This window comes from Hydractinia symbiolongicarpus, chromosome 2 (assembly GCF_029227915.1).
Source record: "Hydractinia symbiolongicarpus strain clone_291-10 chromosome 2, HSymV2.1, whole genome shotgun sequence".
Classification (NCBI taxonomy): domain Eukaryota; kingdom Metazoa; phylum Cnidaria; class Hydrozoa; order Anthoathecata; family Hydractiniidae; genus Hydractinia; species Hydractinia symbiolongicarpus.
Genome location: NC_079876.1, coordinates 27014457 through 27033980, shown reverse-complemented (window position 1 = coordinate 27033980; position 19524 = coordinate 27014457). Strand labels below are relative to the sequence as shown.

The 19524-nt window shown below is 33.8% G+C and overlaps 2 protein-coding genes across 9 annotated transcripts; both read left to right on the top strand.

Moving 5' to 3' along the window:
- The first annotated feature begins 1128 nt into the window (after positions 1–1128).
- On the top strand, positions 1129–4664 carry LOC130630444 (GPI mannosyltransferase 1-like). 4 transcript variants are annotated; one of them, XM_057443935.1, is made up of 5 exons: positions 1129–1246; positions 2266–2989; positions 3416–3674; positions 4181–4282; positions 4361–4664. In XM_057443935.1, exons 1-5 carry the CDS (start codon positions 1144–1146, stop codon positions 4553–4555), a joined length of 1383 nt encoding a protein of 460 aa, XP_057299918.1. In that variant the 5' UTR covers positions 1129–1143; the 3' UTR covers positions 4556–4664. The 4 variants fall into 4 exon arrangements, with proteins under 4 accessions (XP_057299918.1, XP_057299921.1, XP_057299919.1 ...); XM_057443938.1 differs by having other exon boundaries at positions 1202–1242; XM_057443936.1 differs by having other exon boundaries at positions 1225–1540.
- A 1896-nt stretch (positions 4665–6560) lies between these two features.
- LOC130630446 (E3 ubiquitin-protein ligase MARCHF2-like) lies at positions 6561–18786 on the top strand. 5 transcript variants are annotated; one of them, XM_057443942.1, is made up of 3 exons: positions 6561–6694; positions 15641–16297; positions 17771–18786. In XM_057443942.1, exons 2-3 carry the CDS (start codon positions 15728–15730, stop codon positions 18107–18109), a joined length of 909 nt encoding a protein of 302 aa, XP_057299925.1. In that variant the 5' UTR covers positions 6561–6694; positions 15641–15727; the 3' UTR covers positions 18110–18786. The 5 variants fall into 5 exon arrangements, with proteins under 5 accessions (XP_057299925.1, XP_057299926.1, XP_057299927.1 ...); XM_057443943.1 differs by lacking the exon at positions 6561–6694 and adding an exon at positions 9900–10464; XM_057443944.1 differs by lacking the exon at positions 6561–6694 and adding an exon at positions 10580–10661.
- The last annotated feature ends 738 nt before the right edge of the window (positions 18787–19524 follow it).

Sequence of the window (19524 nt, the reverse complement as noted above, 5' to 3'; positions counted from 1 at the left end):
ATTACGTTGGTATGGCCATCGACAGAAAATTTATGTGTTTTTTATGAATTATGAAGGTATTATGCAGTATTATGCGATATTACGTTGTTATGGCCATCGACAGAAAATTTAAGTACTTTTTTTGAATTATAAAGGTATTATGCAGTATTATGCAGTATTATGTGATATTACGTTGGTATGGCCATCGACAGAAAATTTATGTGTTTTTTATGAATTATGAAGGTATTATGCAGTATTATGCGATATTACGTTGTTATGGCCATCGACAGAAAATTTATGTACTTTTTTTGAATTATAAAGGTATTATGCAGTATTATGCAGTATTATGCGATATTACGTTGGTATGGCCATCGACAGAAAATTTATGTGTTTTTTATGAATTATGAAGGTATTATGCAGTATTATGCAGTATTATGCGATATTACGTTGGTATGGCCATCGACAGAAAATTTATGTATTTTTTATGTATTATGAAGGTATTATGCAGTATTATGCAGTATTATGCGATATTACGTTGGTATGGCCATCGACAGAAAAAATATGTATTTTTTATGTAACGACAGAGAGTATTATGAAGGTATTATGCAGTATTATGCGATATTACGTTGGTATGGCCATCGACAGAAAATTTATGTATTTTTTATGAATTATGAAGGTATTATGCAGTATTATGCAGTATTATGCGATATTACGTTGGTATGGCCATCGACAGAAAAAATATGTATTTTTTATGTAACGACAGAGAGTATTATGAAGGTATTATGCAGTATTATGCGATATTACGTTGGTATGGCCATCGACAGAAAATTTATGTATTTTTTTTGAATTATGAAGGTATTATGCAGTATTATGCAGTATTATGCGATATTACGTTGGTATGGCCATCGACAGAAAATTTATGTATTTTTTATGAATTATAAAGGTATTATGCAGTATTATGCAGTATTATGCGATATTACGTTGGTTATGGATTATTGACAGAAAAAATATGTATTTGTTATATAGAGAGGATGTCGGATAATGCGGTTTCATTTGGTTGGAGAAGTATGACTGAACGTCTGTCGGACTTTTAATATCGATAAAGTATGAAGGGTACTAGTTATGTTGTACGTCGTGTGTCGGGACCATTTAGCCCGGTGCTAAATGAAGTCGTTCCCCAATTCCCCTTCAAATATAAACGGACACAACCTCGTTCCAAGCCCTTGTGAGGTTGCACAAAATAAATTTAGGCAGATATCTTGCGTAGGTACATATTCTGAATCCTTTTTTATAAAAAAGAGTTTATTCCTCCAGAAGTTATAACTATTATACTTTTTTTGTTTAACCTAAATGTAAGTAAAGAGGTTTAAAACCTTCTTGATCCAAGTCTTCAATGAGGGACTCCTCCTAGCCTTTCCCAGGGAGATATGTTTCCTAGTAAGTCCGCAGAAGTTTGTTCAAAACAAAACGCAGGCTGGGTCTTCTCTTCAGTTTCATGAATGACCTTGTTGTCTACTCCAAAAATAATTAGAAGACAAACACATTAAACGGCTTTAAAAAAGTAAGCACCCCAGTTTGATTTTAGACAGCATGTTATCGACAATGAGGCTGGAGGAAGTTGTACCTCTAAATAATAAAATACAAACCAATTGCAACGCCGCTTCTGTCGCACATGCTTTAGATGCACAGGTCTGGTTTGGCATGTAGTAAGTCCAATGTTGAAGAATGAATTGCCATAAGGAATAGTGTCCTTAACTTCGTGTCACAGTAGATGGTAATATGCAAAGTTTCTTTAAATAACTTTCACTTGTGGAGAAGAGGGAACCCCTTAAGGTGCAGAAGCAAGATAATAGATAATAAAAATTTCCCAGATGGCATTTTTGTGATGCAGACAGCAGTAAACTGTGGTATCAATTCCTTCGACATTTATTTTTTAATGGTATAGACTTTTCCTCGGTCAGGAAAAGCTATACAAATTAGACTATTACTTCAGTTGATAAGCCCATAAGCATTAGAAATTTGTTAACCTGTTGTATTTATTGTAAAGAGCTTAAAACCCTGATAAAAAATGTATAGGATTGTGTGCTTTTTGCAAAAGATTAGGAAAAATGTATGGGTTTACAATTTTGCTGATGTAAGCAAAAACGTTAAAATAATCTTTTTTTTTCTATCGTGTTAAACTTAATTTTTTTTATTATCAATTATGGTACTAATTTAAAAGGTATTTATATTAGCACTTTTAACAGATCTCAACCAATCAACAATTTTATCACATTTTATTTATAGGTAACAAAAGAAGTTCATTAGTTTGCTGGCAGCTTAAAATGACATATTATTTTGTTATTGCATATCTTGTACGTTTGGCATTCATTTGTTATGGAACTTACCACGATAAACTAATGGAAGTCAAGTATACAGATGTAGATTATACTGTCTTTACAGAAGCTGCAGAATATATCACAAATGCAAAATCACCATATTTAAAAGACACATACAAGTACACGCCTTTATTAGCCTACATTCTTACTCCAAACATATATGTACATATATTATTTGGTAAATGGCTGTTTTGTACTGTAGATATTTTTGTTGCATTCGTTCTAAAGTATATTTTGGAAAAGAAAATGACATGTAGCACAAGCTCTTCAAATATGTTGATCAGTATATTTTGGTTGTACAATCCTTTCACAATAACAATTTCAAGTCGAGGAAATGCAGAGTCGTTACAGATATTTCTTGTGTTACTGACATTGTTATTTATAATGAGAGAGAATAATCTTTTAGCTGCAGTATGTTTTGGAAGTTCTGTCCATTTTAAGTTGTATCCTGTTATCTACACATTACCAATATTACTGTATATCAGTAGACAATATGGGCGAACTTTGAATACTGATTCAACTAAAAGGGTAGTCATAGATTTCTTTTGTTGTATTGTAAACAGACACACCGTTACTTTTGGAGTCATTTCCTTGTTAACATTTTGCGTTATTGGAACAGCAATGTATACTAAGTAAGTTTGTTTGTTTGCTTGTCTGTTTTATTTGTTTGTTTCGTGTGTCGTATGTTAATTTTAGTGCTTTTTTAAAAACATGCTTAGCTTTCAACCATATAAAACTTTTATGGAAACTTTGTTTTGGGAAAAAAATATTTCTTTGTGTAAAAAACTAATTTTGTACACACTTTATCAAAGTTTAAGTCTGCAAATTTTTTAAAAAAGAGCTGTTTACAAATTATTGTTGAGAACTAAAAAGAATAGAATTCCCTTTAACCATGGATTTTACAACTTGGAAAATCCATGGATTGAAATTAATTATTTGAAAAAAAATTTGTTTAAGTGTTTCCGTCAATACGTCAAATTTAAAAGAAATTCTAAATGACTTTATTATCTGTTTTGACATGGACTATAGTATACTAACAAACTTTCTCTGTTGTTTAGGCATGGTTTTGAATTTATTGAAAACACATATCTATTCCACATAAAGAGAAAAGATTTTCAGCATAATTTTTCACCGTTTTTCTACATCCTAAGAATTTTTCAAGATACTCCTTGGCTTAATATTGTGAATCGATTAGCTTTTATACCACAATTAATTGCTGTTTTCTGGTTTGGAATACGTTATTACCATGTGCTGCCATTAGCTTGTTTTCTACAGACTTTTGCATTTGTGTCATTAAATAAAGTCTGTACTTCACAAGTAAGTTAAGTTTGATATTTAAGTTTCTTTAATATATATATAATTTTAGCACCACAACTTCCTTAGGTGATTTCTTAAGTATGAAGAGCCAATATATTAAATATTAAATATAGAGCTTGCAAGTGTCATTTTTCGTAGTTGAAATTTGTGTGTATCTAACAAACAAGGAATATAAAAATGCAGTGCATGGGTGAAAACCGCCATTTCAAGGCAGTGCATAATTGTCAAGCTCCCAAAATATTTCCTTGAATTTTATTGGGTAAATAAGACCTTAGTAGTCGATTTCTTATAACAAGTTTCTTTAAAAATATGTGTAAACGTTTAAGGGTTTCTTCAGTCATTGTGGTCTCCTGTAAATGCTAGATTTTTTGAAACTTTTGACTTCTACAGACTTGTATCACTAGCTCTATCAAAAATTATACAGGTCGTTCATGACAATGTATTTTTTATAAATGCAGCATTTTTACGTTATTGAGATAATAAAAAATACTTTGTCAACATTTTAGTATTTTATTTGGTACATCAGCTTGCTTCCGTTAGCATATCCTTATATAAAGTTTCCAGTGAAGAAAGGTGTGACCATGATTGTGGCTTGGTTAGTCAGCCAGGTATGTTGTTGTTTTTGTTATTGTTGCAGCTGTTGTTGTTGTTCTGCATTTATTAATCTCCTACTTTCAACTTCTTAGGCGATTTGGCTCTGTTCTGCTTATTTTTTGGAATTTCGAAAAATGAACATTATTCTGTATGTTTGGTTAGCATCCATATTATTTTTATGTACAAACATTTGGCTCATGTACCACTTCACAAAATATGCAGCTGTCGTCGAAAACTACAACTTAAAGCACGAGGTAAAGAAGAGGAAACCTCTCAAGTCAAGTTAGAAGAATATCTTAGATTACCTTATCGGTCGACGGACAAAAATTATTTGCCACCTAGATAAAATTTTGTAACTTTTGTCCATTTCTTAAGATTCATGTTTTTGTTTTTTTAGTCACTTTCTTAAACTGCATCTCCATGTAGACAGAGGTGATAGATAGATGTGCATATTTTACATGGCTAGCCTCACAAATATCGAGGGATATACCCTGTCTATTATTTCCAGGAGGGGAGAGTCCTAGATTATTTAATGCTCGTATTAAGCTACGCAGACACAATTAGTAGGGCCTGCGCTCTACTAGACAACTCCCGGCAACATCCAACGGCCCACACAGTGTGCCATCTCCCCAATTTCCCTCACATGCTTGAGTTAACCCGGGGCTATGGTAACATTTACTCGCCCATGTTGAATCGCCGTCAAAATGAATCGCACCCCGGTGTCCCGCACAGAGCACGAGAGGTATAACCATTAATCTACAACGAAAACACAAGAATAAGTCGGACTACATTCGTCACTTTTGCCCAACATTTTTTATTGTTTACCTTTTATGAAATAATACTTAGGGCGTTATTTCTGCCAATTTGTTAAAGAATATTTATATCTTAGGCTTGTCATTTCTTGATCATCCTTCCCTATCATTCGTCAAAGTAAAAATAATTTGGACATATCCAAGTGTAATTGTATTTGATGTCAAACTACCATTTTGAACATAATACGGTTAATGATAGATGCAACCTCGTCCCCAGGACTATTTGCTTCTCAACGGCGCTGTGCTTTCTGATAGTTCTACGCCACGGTAAAAGGTGCTGGGTTCGAGCTTGTAATAGATGATGTTCTTATACGAAGCATAAAAAAGCCCTTGCAATTAAGTCTTCCTCGAAATTGAATATTTTTAGATGAAACTATATTTAGCATCTAAGGCTTCAGTTTTAACCAAGTGTTAAAAGAGATGATGAATTTAAAATACTGTTTTATTGAGTTTTGCAGTGAAGAAAAAACCACTTTTAATTAATTATTCAGGAGCCTGGTGCGAGAATTCGCTGTGAAGTAAACTTTATTTCACTGAGGAACATCTCACCCCTTAATACGCTTATTCTTTTCATCTTCCCGAATGCAAATTTTATTCTAAATATTTATTACAACCTCGTTCTCAGAGCCTTTATTCGCTTTTTGATGTCGACGTCGTCTCTGATATCAAAAGCCAAAAGGACCCTCTGAACAAGGTTGTGTTCAATAATCTTTTTTCGTGTAAATTTCATTTTTAAAAGTTCTGTTTTTGTTGATGCAACTTGATGGATGTAAATAAACTTTAAAAAGCAAAATATATGCGCTACGTTAAACTTCTTTTTGATAAATGATCGACAAATATGTTCCCAGGAACTCTTTCCTTTTTTATATTAGAATATATAAAAAAGGCAAGAAGTCCTGGGAACGAAGTTGCGTCTCAGGGCTTTTCTGTGTGAAATTTTCCAAGACACACCTGGTAACTTATTTTCTTGTGGGAGGCGTTGGTGCAACTAATTCAAGTTCGATCCTAGGACCTTGGAACCACAGCGCTGGTGAGATGGAAAGAGGCCTGGGAATGGAGTCGTGATACTTTCGTGCCATTTACAATGTCGTTCACACCATAATAATAATGTTTTTTTTTTCTATTAACTATGCTCACATACACTCAACTTCGACTCTTGAGCTTTGCTACACCACATTTTTGATGGGCGGGGTAACATGAAAAATGGTCGAGCGTGCATATATTCTTTTATAACTTAAAATACAAAATAATACAATTTTGGGTCTGTTTCTAGTTTCATACATGAACGACTTATTTTAACGGATATAGCGAGTGCGATTTTTATCGGTTGCACTGAAAAGAAATTTAGAGGGAAATCAATTTTTTATAACGTGGTCGTTCTTTCAGTAATGCTATTTTAAGTATGAATACTTTATAACTTCTTTAAATTTACATCACAATGTGACCGCGGAATATTTCTTCTATGTAATTTATTTTATTATTAAGTTGCCGAGCAGCGAAAATTGGCGAGAAATCTGAAGCTCGATGACAGATAAAATAATCATAAAAATTCAATATTCATAAGACAAGATAACTTTACAAAGAGGTTTTTGTTTGCGTCAGATTGTCAACGCCGTAAGTGATATTTTCTTTCTATTTTAAAGTTTAGACATATTAGAATGCTTGATATACCTTGAAAAAAGTTTAAAGTAAAGTACTCAGCGATTTTTGGTAAAAGAATAAAAATAAATATAAAAAGTAGCCGGCAAAAGAGAAAGTCAGTAAAAAAATTTCTTCGGTAAAAATATATTAGTCGCTTGAACAAAATTGATTAGTCACTTTTTACCGACAAATTTTGCAAATTTTGCACAGTTACAATGCACGACAAATGATATTCATCCTCGTTCCTAGTTTTTTTTAACTAATTCTCGCTATGGAAACAAAGGCAAGAAAGCCCTGGAACGAATTGGTTTTTACCAACCTTGTCCCAAGGAATCTTCACGCCTGTGATATTCTGACGTCAAAAATGTCTTAGGCGTAGAAAACCCCTGGAAACGAGGTTGTTTTAACCGCTTTTTCAAACGATGCCGGAAAACAACACTTGGCATGAAGCTGACAGCAAACCAACCTCGTTTCTAGAGCATCTTGTAACTTTTCCTACATCGGGGACATCGCCTCTCCGTCCGATATAAAAAAAGAGATAGCGGGCGCTGGAAACGAGGTATACGAATAAAACTATGCGATTAAATTGACTTTTTTTCCTAAGGAATCATTTACATCAAATTACAGTAGTGAAAGCGAGTATAAAAACCACAAACAATTAATTAGTATTTAACTCTAAGCTGACTTTTCAGTATTAGAGGGTGGGCTTAATTCAATCACGACAGATAACATTGAAACGTTTTGCTATTGGTGAAATTTGCTAGGATTTTAATTAGCATTAAAATAAAAAGATTTGCAGGGATAAAGATTTGCTGATATCAGCCATTTTTGCTATGCCGTCACTATTTTTCTGAGAAATAATTAGATTGTGTTTTAAGAACATACTCAAAAGATCAGCTTTTTTCTCAGACCACATCAACTCCGTTACCATGATTTCAAAAAATATAACATGTTAAGGGTTTGGGTTAGAATAATGTTAAAATTCAGCCAGTTTTTAGCCATATTTAAAGAGTATTATTTTAGGAAGTAGGAAGAAAAGGGAACCGATGGCGAAAACCACCCTTCGTGTACAAACAGGGTTTTAAACAACCTCGTTCTCAGGGCATTTTGCCTTTAATGTTATTACCTCTTTGTAATAACACGGATCAGAGGCCAATAGAGCCTTTGGGACGAGGATGGGTTAAAAGAATACACAATTAATATTGTTACTCATGTAAAATGTATACACATTTTTGTTGCTGCAAAACATCAATATCTAAATATACATTCTCTTCTAAGGCCGAGTTGTTCTTCGTCCAATAAGACACTTTTCTGAAACTAGTAACGAAACAGACATATGTTGTTATCTCTCACGGTCTCCCTCACTATAATTAGAAGAGGAGACCTACTAAATCTTATTCAACAAGGGTTCAAGTTTCTTCTCCTTTCCTTTCCTTCCCTCCTTACCAACCCACCCAGATCGCATCCACATTTACCCCACATTTACCCTTGAACCGCTGTTTATTATATACCGATGACACTGCTCTCACTACCTTTTTTTTCTTTGGGGGGGGGGGGGAGTGTGGCAAAATATTAATCGGTTTCTTCTTTCTATACTGTTTCCTGGTTGCTCACCAATTTTTTGTCCAATCTTTTTTTAAATCACAATATTCATTTCGCTTTTAAACACTAATTATATTTAGACAACAACCTCGTCCACAGATCGTCCTCCCGCATGTCAGAAAAGATACAAGATACCCTGGGACGAGGTTGATCCAGAAAACTGTTATGTACCCTACCTTATTTGTGTAATTTAATCTTCTTTACTGAATGTAGACAAAAGTAATATTCTTCATGAATTTGTTTATATATTTCTAACTCTTTATACTTATTTAATGTCGAATATTTGTTGCAGTAACCGCAGCTTTCTTCCCAGACTTCTATAAAATTAATCCCGCAGAGGCGCTGGAAACGAGATTGCCGTTACCCCTGTCCTTGTAATTTGAAAAAGGCTGGACTCGTGATTGACCTTTTTGCGTGATTTTTAATTTTTCAGAACTTCTTTTTGCAAAGTAAGACAAAAAAATACTTTCCTACCTAAATAATGACGCTGTTGACTAGAATGTTTGTTCCCCTTCTTTAAGTTTTTTACAGGTTTTGTACCGCCCCTGTCAATTTATGTGTTTATTTTTTACTGTTCTCACAAGGCGTTGCGTTATTGTGCAGTGGCCCTTGTATTGTCTAGTAAGGAAAACATAAATAAAAAATTGGGCGTTTTAAAGATACTTCTGACAACTTTCTTCTCGTTACCATGGAAATAAATGAAAATTAGTGATATAAATAAATGATTTAGTGCGTTAAACAAGAACAAACGACTTTCCTCTCGACAATTTCGTTCTTAGGCTCTTTTAAGTTCATGCTCTGAAAACGTGGTTCTTTTTTATGAATATACCTTACATCAATGAAGAAATATAGTCACGGTTGATTATGGAGTATAAGGTAAAATTCTAATCTTTTTAAATGTTCTAAAAGGAATGTACAAGGAATAAACCATACCGATACCAATTTTTTATTTTTACTTTATCATCAGGTATTAAAAATTATTACTATTTTGTATAGCCTATGAGAACATAGAATGTGTGTTATGTATACAAATTTAAAACTCTAAATGCTTAAAAATGAATGCTTAAAAAAATGCTTAAAAATTACAAGGTTACTACAGGGCGACCAAAAACTTTATATTTTTGCATTCTAGAAAGTGAAAGTTTAAACATTTTCTCTGCTTCGTCGCACAAAACCATGACAGTTCTTCCACGTCACTAAAATATGACCCCTCCTCTTTATCCCTGTGTCGAGGGCTACAAAGATCAAGTTAATAACGATGTTCATGTCCCAAACGGATTAAATTAAATACACCCTTGTAATAATTATTTTTATAAGAATTAACAAGGCTTTCTTTCCGAAATTTTAAGAATATTTAAAGAGTAGACAATCATAAACTTTTTTTTTTGTAAAATTTGAATAATCTGAAATGTTTACTTTTCGGCGAACGTAGAATTGGGAAATAATGAAGGGGAGAGGGGAAGGGAAAAGGAGAGGGGAGAGAGGGGAGGTTGGAGACTGGATGGGGGGGGGGGGGGGGTGAAGGTATTTTTCCAAAATTTACTTTCAAAGTAATTGACGCCACAGAAGTAAAAATATTGTTATTGGATTTATTAGTTCTTACTTAGTGAGCCATGATTTTGGAAGATTTTTATATAAAATAATATTAGACAACAAAAAGTCGACTTTCTAAAAATCATAAGATTCAAAGCAAAATGGACGAAAAAACATGTGTAGTTAAAAAGCCAATTATTTTCAAGAGAGACCTTTTTATTACTCACAGAAAGCCTGGGAATTAAGTTGCTAAACAGGAAGTTTATAATTTCCCTGACTATGCGAATCTGTGTCGAAAGTAATTCAACGATAATTAATGAAACGGTTCTCAACGAAAGCTGATCTAAAGACACAACACAGGTGAAGAAGAAAAATTCATTTCTTTTGTTTCTTACTTTCATTATTTATTCATTGATTGGTCATACTTTCATTTTGGGCTTCATGTCTCATTCCTTTTAAACGTACAATACGAAGGAGAGTGTTTGATCTCCACTTTGTAACTAGAGGTTTTCTGCCATTCGAGAAGACACGTTATGGGAACTTAAAGCGGTTGGGAAAGAGGCTGCATTCTGAAATCCATTCAATGAATTGCACCGAAGACTATTGAGGTAGTTAAAATTCTTTCATGAACATTGAATTCATTAAGCAGGTTAAAAATATGTTTGAATTAAACCTATTGATGACGTCATCAATGGCTATTTGTGATTTTCGTTGGCATCTACACGTGGATTCGCAAAAAGTGATTAGATAACAGGGGATTGAAGTTTTTGAAAAAAAGATACGTGTCTATTTGCAAGAAGATTAGGTGATAAATAACTGTATTTTCATTATTTTTATGATTATTATTATTATTGTTATTATTATTATCATTATTATTACAATATATATATTATGGTTATTCTCGTCCCGAGAGCTTCTTGTTTATCTCAAAGAGCTCTGGGGACGAGAATGTATTAAGGTTAGTTAGTATAATACAACTTGTGGAAATTCTTGAAGAAGCCTTGTTGCTTTTTACGTCCTAAAACAATCTGTTCAAATTTCTTTTAATACATGGCGCAAAAGTGAGATTTTTTAGTTGTAGAGTGTTTTTCAACTTCGTTCCCAGGCCATGTTACTCTTTTGAAAAAATTAACTATCCGTGTCAATAGATCCTGGGGACAAAGATGTTGTTTATTACAGCTTTTATTTCAAGGTTTTTGGATTGTTGCCAGACCCACTACTAGCTGTTATAATATCTAGTCGTGGTAGAAACTGGACTATCTAAATACGTAAAACCTCGTTCCCCGACTTCTAATGTATTTGTTTATTAACAGTACTGCTAAAATATATTTGTCAACCTCGTCCCCAGGACATCTTGTATCTTTTTTCGCCGTTCCGGTTATAGAAAAGAGACAACGGGCGCTGGGAACGAGGTTGTATATTTGTATCAATTCTAATAATAGCGTTATAACAATATACTATATCCGTGGTATTCATATTGTTACTGATGTATCGCTAACATTTGTCATTCTTCCTCTTCTTCTTCTTCTTCTTTTTTCCTTCTTCTTCTAAAAGGCCTAAGCACGAAGTTTGTTGTACGTGATCACGTAATTTTGCCATGACTTCCAGTTAAAAATTCAAGCAATGTCAGAATGTCATTTTTGACAGGAAATACATGCAAGAAACCATCACAACATGCTTCCTCACTTGAAGTTCATGAAAAGGTTTTAATTCATAACTGCGACAGCAAGACTCAAAATATTTCTTTGTGTAATTAAGCGCAGCTGATTTTGAAGAACTTACAATTGACCAATATTTTCTTTTGTCGCAGGTGTAAGCCTGTTACCATGGTAGCAAAAAATCTCCATCCATATGCTATTTTGTTGACTCTAAGCATATAAGAAGTGAAGTATTTCATACTATCATCTCAGATGGAGTGTTAAAAAGACGACTTGTATTGACATAGCCATATAGAATGCATTTCTTCGAACAGAATATGTTTGTGGTCCGATGCTAGACGAAGATAAAATATACTCAAAACACCAATATATATATATATTTAAATTCATGCGAGACGAAATTTCATAGCGTTATTATATTGGAAATAGGTTGAATTTTCTAAAATAAATAAGAATTCTAAACGCTTTTTTATTATGGCATCGGTTATGGCAGAGCAGAAAAGTATAAATCATGAAATTGGGAAGGTAAGCAAAAAAATAGGTAAAAAAAAATAATAATAGTATATAGTTATTATAATAATATATATATAATTTTTATCGTTACAATATTTTTTCATCAGTTCATGATTTAATTTAGCTATAAATCTTAATATCAATATATATAAACAAAAAACCGGCTTAATGGAAGTTTTGGTTTACTGGTAGGGACAATATGTGGGTATGCATGCATATTAAAGCCTTTATATTTTATTTTTATTATATTTTATGTAAATGACAAGAAAATCAAAACGACAAAGTTGTAGAAGCCCCCCCCTCCCTCCCCCCCCCCCCAAACACACCTTTTTTTTACGCCTCACAAACTTTTAAATGGCTGTTAAGCCAAAATATGGTACAAGTTGTTTTACCGCCCTTCGAGCCATAGTCCCTCCCTCAATACTCACCCACCCATTCAAAACCCACCCACATAAGGAAATTACAGTCACTTGTAGTATAAAGGACAGATTTGTGTGATGGATAAGTTCTTAGAAAATCTCTGAGAGGGTAGATTTTTAAAATTTTCTCGGGAGAAGCAGCTGTAACCCTGGTGGCCTGGCGGTGCCTCATACAAATTCTTAAATACACTTGACCCCCTCCCCATCCCCTAGAAAAAAATGAGTGTCTACTACAGTCCTCTGTTTTAGCTCACATAATAACAGTATTATAAGATCGAATAATTTATATTACTGTCGTATAATATTAAGATTGAACGTTTGAACGTCTGACAAACGCGTGCGTGCTTTGTGACGTCAGAATTTGTTAAACAGGCCTTTGTTATGATCACCATTTTTATTCAAGAAAGGAACAATATTCATTCAGATAAAAAAGTCCATTGTGTGCAAACTGAAAAATAGAGTGAGACTTTAACGAAACAGCTGAAGACCTATCTTGCCCAACCCTGCCCAATGTTGTACGATGATGCAAACTAAGCAATAGAATGGGACTTTAACGAGACGGCTGAAGACCTGTCCTGTCCAACTATGCCCAGATTTGTACGATGATAGCCCACTTGTTTACCTATTTGCGATAAACTATGTGGTGTGAATTAGTGAATCAGTCAGTAGAATAGTCCTGTGGATGATGTCATCGGGATTATAGATTAAAATCATGATTTCAAAATCAAACAGAGAAAGGTTAGGTACCTTCGGGTATAACAGAAGCGGAAAAACTTTTAAAAAAAATTACAAATGTTAATAATGAAAAGTTACGCAATGCTTACGAGAACAAAATCTTTGCACACAAACAAGAAACAAGAACTCTATCTGGCAAAAATATAGAGTGAAGACTTAGCTAAGTAGCTGAGAGCATTGATAAAAAAAGTACAAAGAAATGCTTATATATTTAATCAAGCTTTAGGGATGACGGTGGGGTAGTCTAAATTAAAATCTCGTTTGGAAAGAATACAAAAAAAAAAAAATTAAACACGCTAGTGTACAACATAAAGAGTGAGCCCTGGTGTCGAGGTTGGGGTAGTATAAATAAAAGTTTTGATTTCAAAAACAAATAAACAGAAAGAAAGGTATCTTGCACATCATAGGAGTAGAAGAGACTGGGGATAAGTTGCTGATAGAATTTTGCAAGTTGTTTTTTCGCCAAAATATTACAGTATGTAGTCGAGGTAGCCGCGACAAGAAGTTGTATTTCATGCAAGCACGTAATGTTTACGCATACAAGCACAATCCATTGCGCATGTGTACAAAGTTATTTTACTTGTTTAAAAAGCTATTGCGCACGTGTAGAAAGTTTGCGCATGTGCAATTTGCATTCTAATATGACAAACTGTATGCAAACACGACAACGATTTCACTTCATTTGGAATTCTTAGTGCTGGAAAAAGTTACACGTCGTCGGCATTCAAAAATGATAGCATTTACCTTCTTTATTAATGCCTCGTTTTCAGGACGATTTTTTAAACCATTCAGCTGTGACACAGGTTGTTTTCTAAGCCAATGCAATCATGCGTGTGTCTAAATCACGATATATTTTGATTGATTGATGGAGAGCAACTTTTTAAGCATGGTCTGTGAAATTCAAAATATATTATCATCTCAGGGTTCAAACCATCCAGGACATACCATGAAATAATATATTTATTGTATCGACAGGTATGAATTTGTAATTTAAGCTAATATTTTATTATTATTATAATTGTTATTGTTATTATTAACCCAGGATAGCCTTCGTCATTTCCTAATTGTGCTGTTATCAATGAGGGTCCTGCGAAGGGAGCCCTAGTGCATAAAAACATCTGATTTGAGCAACGAAAGTCGTTTAAGCACAGCAATCTCTTAACTAGACAACCACCTAAGATATCAATGCTGAAAGGAAATTAAAGTAAAGAGCGTGGTTTAATCTGAAGGAACTTCTCAATCTTTCGGACAATCCATTACTCCGTGTATACTTGCTTGGCCTTTTTGACTGCAAAGTATCAGGTCAACACTAGAAGCTCTAACATCAGACAACATAGCCAGGAAACATCTATGTTTCAATGCTACATTAGTCAAGAAATTATTTAATAAGGAAACTGCCATTTTAAGAAAATACGGGATGTAACAGATTCGTTATTCAATATAGTGTTAAGAAGGAAACTGCCAATTTAAAGAAAATAAGATGTAGTAAACATATGAATTATTAAGACAGTTTTAAGGTCCTTGTGTTAAATTGTGCGGGAGAAGGATGAGGACTAAGGCAACCTCGTTCTCAGAGTTCATAGGTTTTTTGATACCAATGAAACGTAAGAAATGAGGTTTGTAAATACAGTACACACGCGCTGAGTAGGAGCCCAATATGTGGGATCTTCACTAATTAGGACCAAATTTCTGAGTCCCTTGAACTTCCTTACTAAATCCAAGCAAAATATTTTCCTTACACGAGAACCCGGATAAAGTGGGATTTTGTCCCTTTTTTACCGTCTTGAACAAAAAACTTGCGCTAAGTTGGACATTAGTGCAATGGCTTTCCCCCAAAAAAGCAAAAAAATGAGTGAAACTAAATGAATAAAATTCGAATGATAAAAACCGAACAAAAACAACAACAAAATGCTGACCGAATTTAAAATAAGCTTTTGTCACTGCCTGAAAGCAGCAGTTGACAAAAACGAAAAATAATTTTATAGTTATTTACCGAAAAATACAGGATATTAAAAGAAGTTTAAAATAAGTGGAACATTTTAAACTTTTTATAAAAAAATCCTAGTTAGAGAGAGATTCGGTTAGTGAGACATTCGCTTAGTGTGACGAATTTTCGCACCCCCTTGAGTGTCTCACTGAACATGAATGTACTGTTAACAAAATTCTTCTAGAAAGAATCTTGTGATACAAAAAGATTTGTATGTAGACAGTCCCTCTTTACGTTGTACATTCACACCGTCACACGAGGAAGTTATTTTTAAATATGTATGTTTAGCAGATAAGAATTATGAATAACCTATGCTAACAGGAATATGATAACTAGGAATTGTTAAGTTTGTTTAGAAAGCCAAAGAATCTCCTTCGCTGGAAAAGTAAATTATCACAGTCTATATTTACAGAACTACTAACTTTTGCATCTATGGTGGAGAGTTTACACATTGTTTTTATTTATGTTATAGTGTCATCATAAGTCAAGTGGAATCGAAAATCGCCAATTGAATAAAAGTTGTGAAACTTGTCAGTTCGAACCTTGTATCATATGTAACATGAACCAACGAAAAGTTACTGAAATTGAACAAAAACAAGTTCTCTTGCAAGATAAAGATTTGAAAGCAGAATGCTATTATGGAGATAAAGAACTAGAGTTAGACAGTGATTATAGAGATAAAACTGAATTTAAATCTTTTGTTGAAATTCCTTTAAAAGAAAGAATTAGTGATGACGATACTTCAGTACTAAATGGTGAAACGGCGCTTCAAGAAGAAACACGTATAGATATTATCACAGAAAATAATAATAACACAGTATTATTACAACAAACACGTTCGTGCAGCTCTCACACAGACTCAGAAAAAAATAATGTCTCTCAGAATATAAAAAGCGTGCAGCCTTCCATTGAAATCTTTGATACTGTTTCGCTGTCTGAACCGTGTTGTCGAGTATGTCAGTGTGACGATGAAGAAGAAAAACTGATTAGTCCATGTTATTGTTCTGGTTCCGTGAAGTGGGTGCACGAAAGTTGTCTTATTAAATGGATGAAAAGTTCTTGTAAAGATTCGTGTGAATTATGTAGAAAACACATCGATATTGCAAAGCGAAGGAGACCGATATCAAAGGTAAGGTTTTCTGCCTCGGCCTCAGGGCCTTTTTTATATTGGGTTGTTATAAAAGGAGATACAAAGAGTCCTGGAATCGAGATTGTAAGTTTTTCGCACCAATTCTTTTTACCAGACAACAAGATTTGACGCATTTGTTTAATTTCGACCATATTTCGTCCCCATTTCTTTTTTACGAAAAACCTCAATTCGTGTTTAAAAAATCTGGGTATAAGAAGGCTTCCGTCCTGTTTTTTTTAAAAAAGGATTTACGGTGTACAAAAAAAAAACAACTTTCCAAGCTTTTTATGTCATTTTTAATTTATCAGCAGACTAAAAGAAGAATAAAATATTGATCAGTAAATATTTATGAGACATTCTAAAAAAGCTTCTACGTCAACTGATCAGCATACTTGACTATTTAGCTACCTTGTTTTTACGCCAACCAGAATATTTTAAATAAAACGTGGTTAAAACAGTACATATTTGTTTTGAAAACTTTGTCGGCTGCTATTTGATTTTTACTTTTTTTTAATTTATGAATAAAACACCTACTTTATGATTAGTTTTACAACATCAAGAACAACAAAAACAGAATGGAACAACAAGAACCAAAAAGTGTTACAACTGAATCAATCGTGGGAGTTAATTTTTAAAATTAAACCATCTTTGTTTGGTAATTTTTTTAATTTATATAGTAGGATTAATTATTTTATTGTGGTTTACTTAATTACCACCAGGATGTCAAATGATTCTAAGAAAACATGACAAAGTCGTTTATCTGAAACTACCTAAAATAACAATGTCACTAACCGCATTGACGTTATTGGTTAATATCTCCTTAACAGAAAACTGCTACAAAGTGCTAGAAAATACATATACAACCTCGTCCCCAGGCGTCTAACGTGTGAGACGAAAGCAAAATATCGGCAGTCAGGTAGACGCTAACGCCTCTGACATTTAGGCACAAATCCTGGAAAGGACAATGCTGTTAAATAAGAGATTGGTAAACTCATTTACAGTGCTCCTTTTTTATGTCGAAAAGAAACACTGGGTACGAGGTTGCACAATCTGAAAACAAATTTTGGGAATGAAAATAGTATTACTTGGTTGAACTTTTCGTCACGGAAAGGTATGCGACCTCGTCTCTAATGATTCTCAGGTTTTTACACAGAAACGCAACCAGAAGTATAAAAAAATTGATAAAAAGCAATGGGGATGAGGCTGGAATTGTACAACATATGTATATAATAATTATTTGAAAAATACAGTCATAAGTCTTATTTATATTCAAGTAACATGTCTACAGGGAAACTTTCCTAAAACATAGCTATCAGATATACAGCCTTTAGCAACCATCAAATATATTTGTCCCGCAAATGGCTGCTATTGGTAGACATGTGACCTAGATGGAACAAAGTAAATTTAGGAAAAGCTAAAGTTACAAACGATAGAAATTGTATGGTAAATAATATTAATCAATTTTCTTTACAGTGGAAACTTCCATCACAACGGCCGACACCTGTGTTATGGGTATTTGTCTTTGTCACGGCAATCGCGTTGAATTTGGCGTCGGTCATTAAAGATGCGTCCCGTTTATGCTCGTCAACGCCGTGTTTAGTTTTCTACGCCGTTGGTTGCATCGGCGTCATTTTGGGAACGTTGTTTCTTGTTTATTGGACTAAGCGAGCCCGAACGTTTATAAACCACTGGGTTGAACTGAACGAAGAATGGGTTGTTTTGTCTGGAAAGAAGGATAAGCGAGACGAACTCGTAAATCATGGAAACAGTAGTAAGCAAGTTCTAAAAACAGAAGCAACGCAGTATGTGTGAACCCGGTCAATAGAATATTACTTGTTTATCTGAGATAAACTCCAATTTATTAACCTCTTCCCCCGGACTTTCTTCGTGGAATGGGCTTTTAAATGCAACCTTGCATTTCATGTTCTCCATCTGGGATGCTATTCTTTGCGCTAGCAGTATTTTAAATTCAGGCAATTTAGGTTTTTGTGAACGAGTTAAAAACCCGAACCGAATGACAATATTTAAAGTTCATCTTCCTCCTCAGTTCAATGATTTGTTCTCCTTTTAAGCGTATACCTAGTTATAATAAAAGAAAAGATCCTGGGGAAGAGGTTGTAAATTATAAATCCACGTAAATAAAAGTGTTGATCAAAAAATTGTTTTTCGCGCTTTTAGTGACAATAGTTGGCTTACTTTCCCATATTTTAAAGTAACTTAAAAAGAGACCTAAAAAGAGATCCTTTTTTTCTCTACATTGCTATATGGCTCCACTTAAAAATATATACTCTAAGATGTGACGTCAAACGTTTACACAACTTAGTGTCCAGGCGATGCTTAGTAGTGTAAGTACGAAGCCCCTGAGCCGTTATTATGGAACGGCTCTGGAAACGAGATTGGGATTAATGGACTGTTTTATTAATACATTTTTGTACTTTTTAATATATTTATTTGAATTAAATGTGTAATATATAAGTTTTAGTTGTAAATTTTTTGTAATAAATGAGTTCCTTCTAGTAGTCGAGAAAGAAATTTCAATCTTTTCGGAACGCAATTGAGTGACCACAAAAAGTAATAAAATGAGGACCTTCAAACATCATTGCGTAAACATATTAGCCGAATCACCCGAGATTAAATAACAATATATCCGAGACTATACGGAAGAACATTCTCCATTTCTATTCTTCCAGCTTGGACGCTTTAATATTTTTTCGTGTAGAAACTTTTTTGTTTAATTTCTAAAGAATATTTAATTTATATTCGCATAGTAGGCAGCTGACTTTAGTCAACAAAGTTCCCTGACCTTTTTTCCTCACTTTCTCAACTTCTAAATTCACTGGTTTCTCTAATTTTTCTCCGTCGATATTACTTTAGAATTCAGCTTCGGTCTTATGTTATGGAAATCTGACGGTTTAAGTTTTTACCTCATTTCCAGGAATTTTTGTCTCCTAACAGCCGCTGAGCGACAGATACACAAAAAAAGCCCTGGAATGGAGGGTAGTTAGGTTCAAGCAGTTTGCGAGCGGATTTTGTTGTTGTTTTTTCTTCAGGGTAAATATTATTCTGGAAGATCTGGGTTGCATTATGCTCACACCAATGTGTCAATATTAAAATGTGGACAGAATGAATATGTTTTTTGCTTTTTGCAAGAAACTTTCGGAGATATCGTAGAGATATTAAAAATGAGCCCAACTTTTCCAGATCCTTGTTAAAATGTCTGCTTTCTG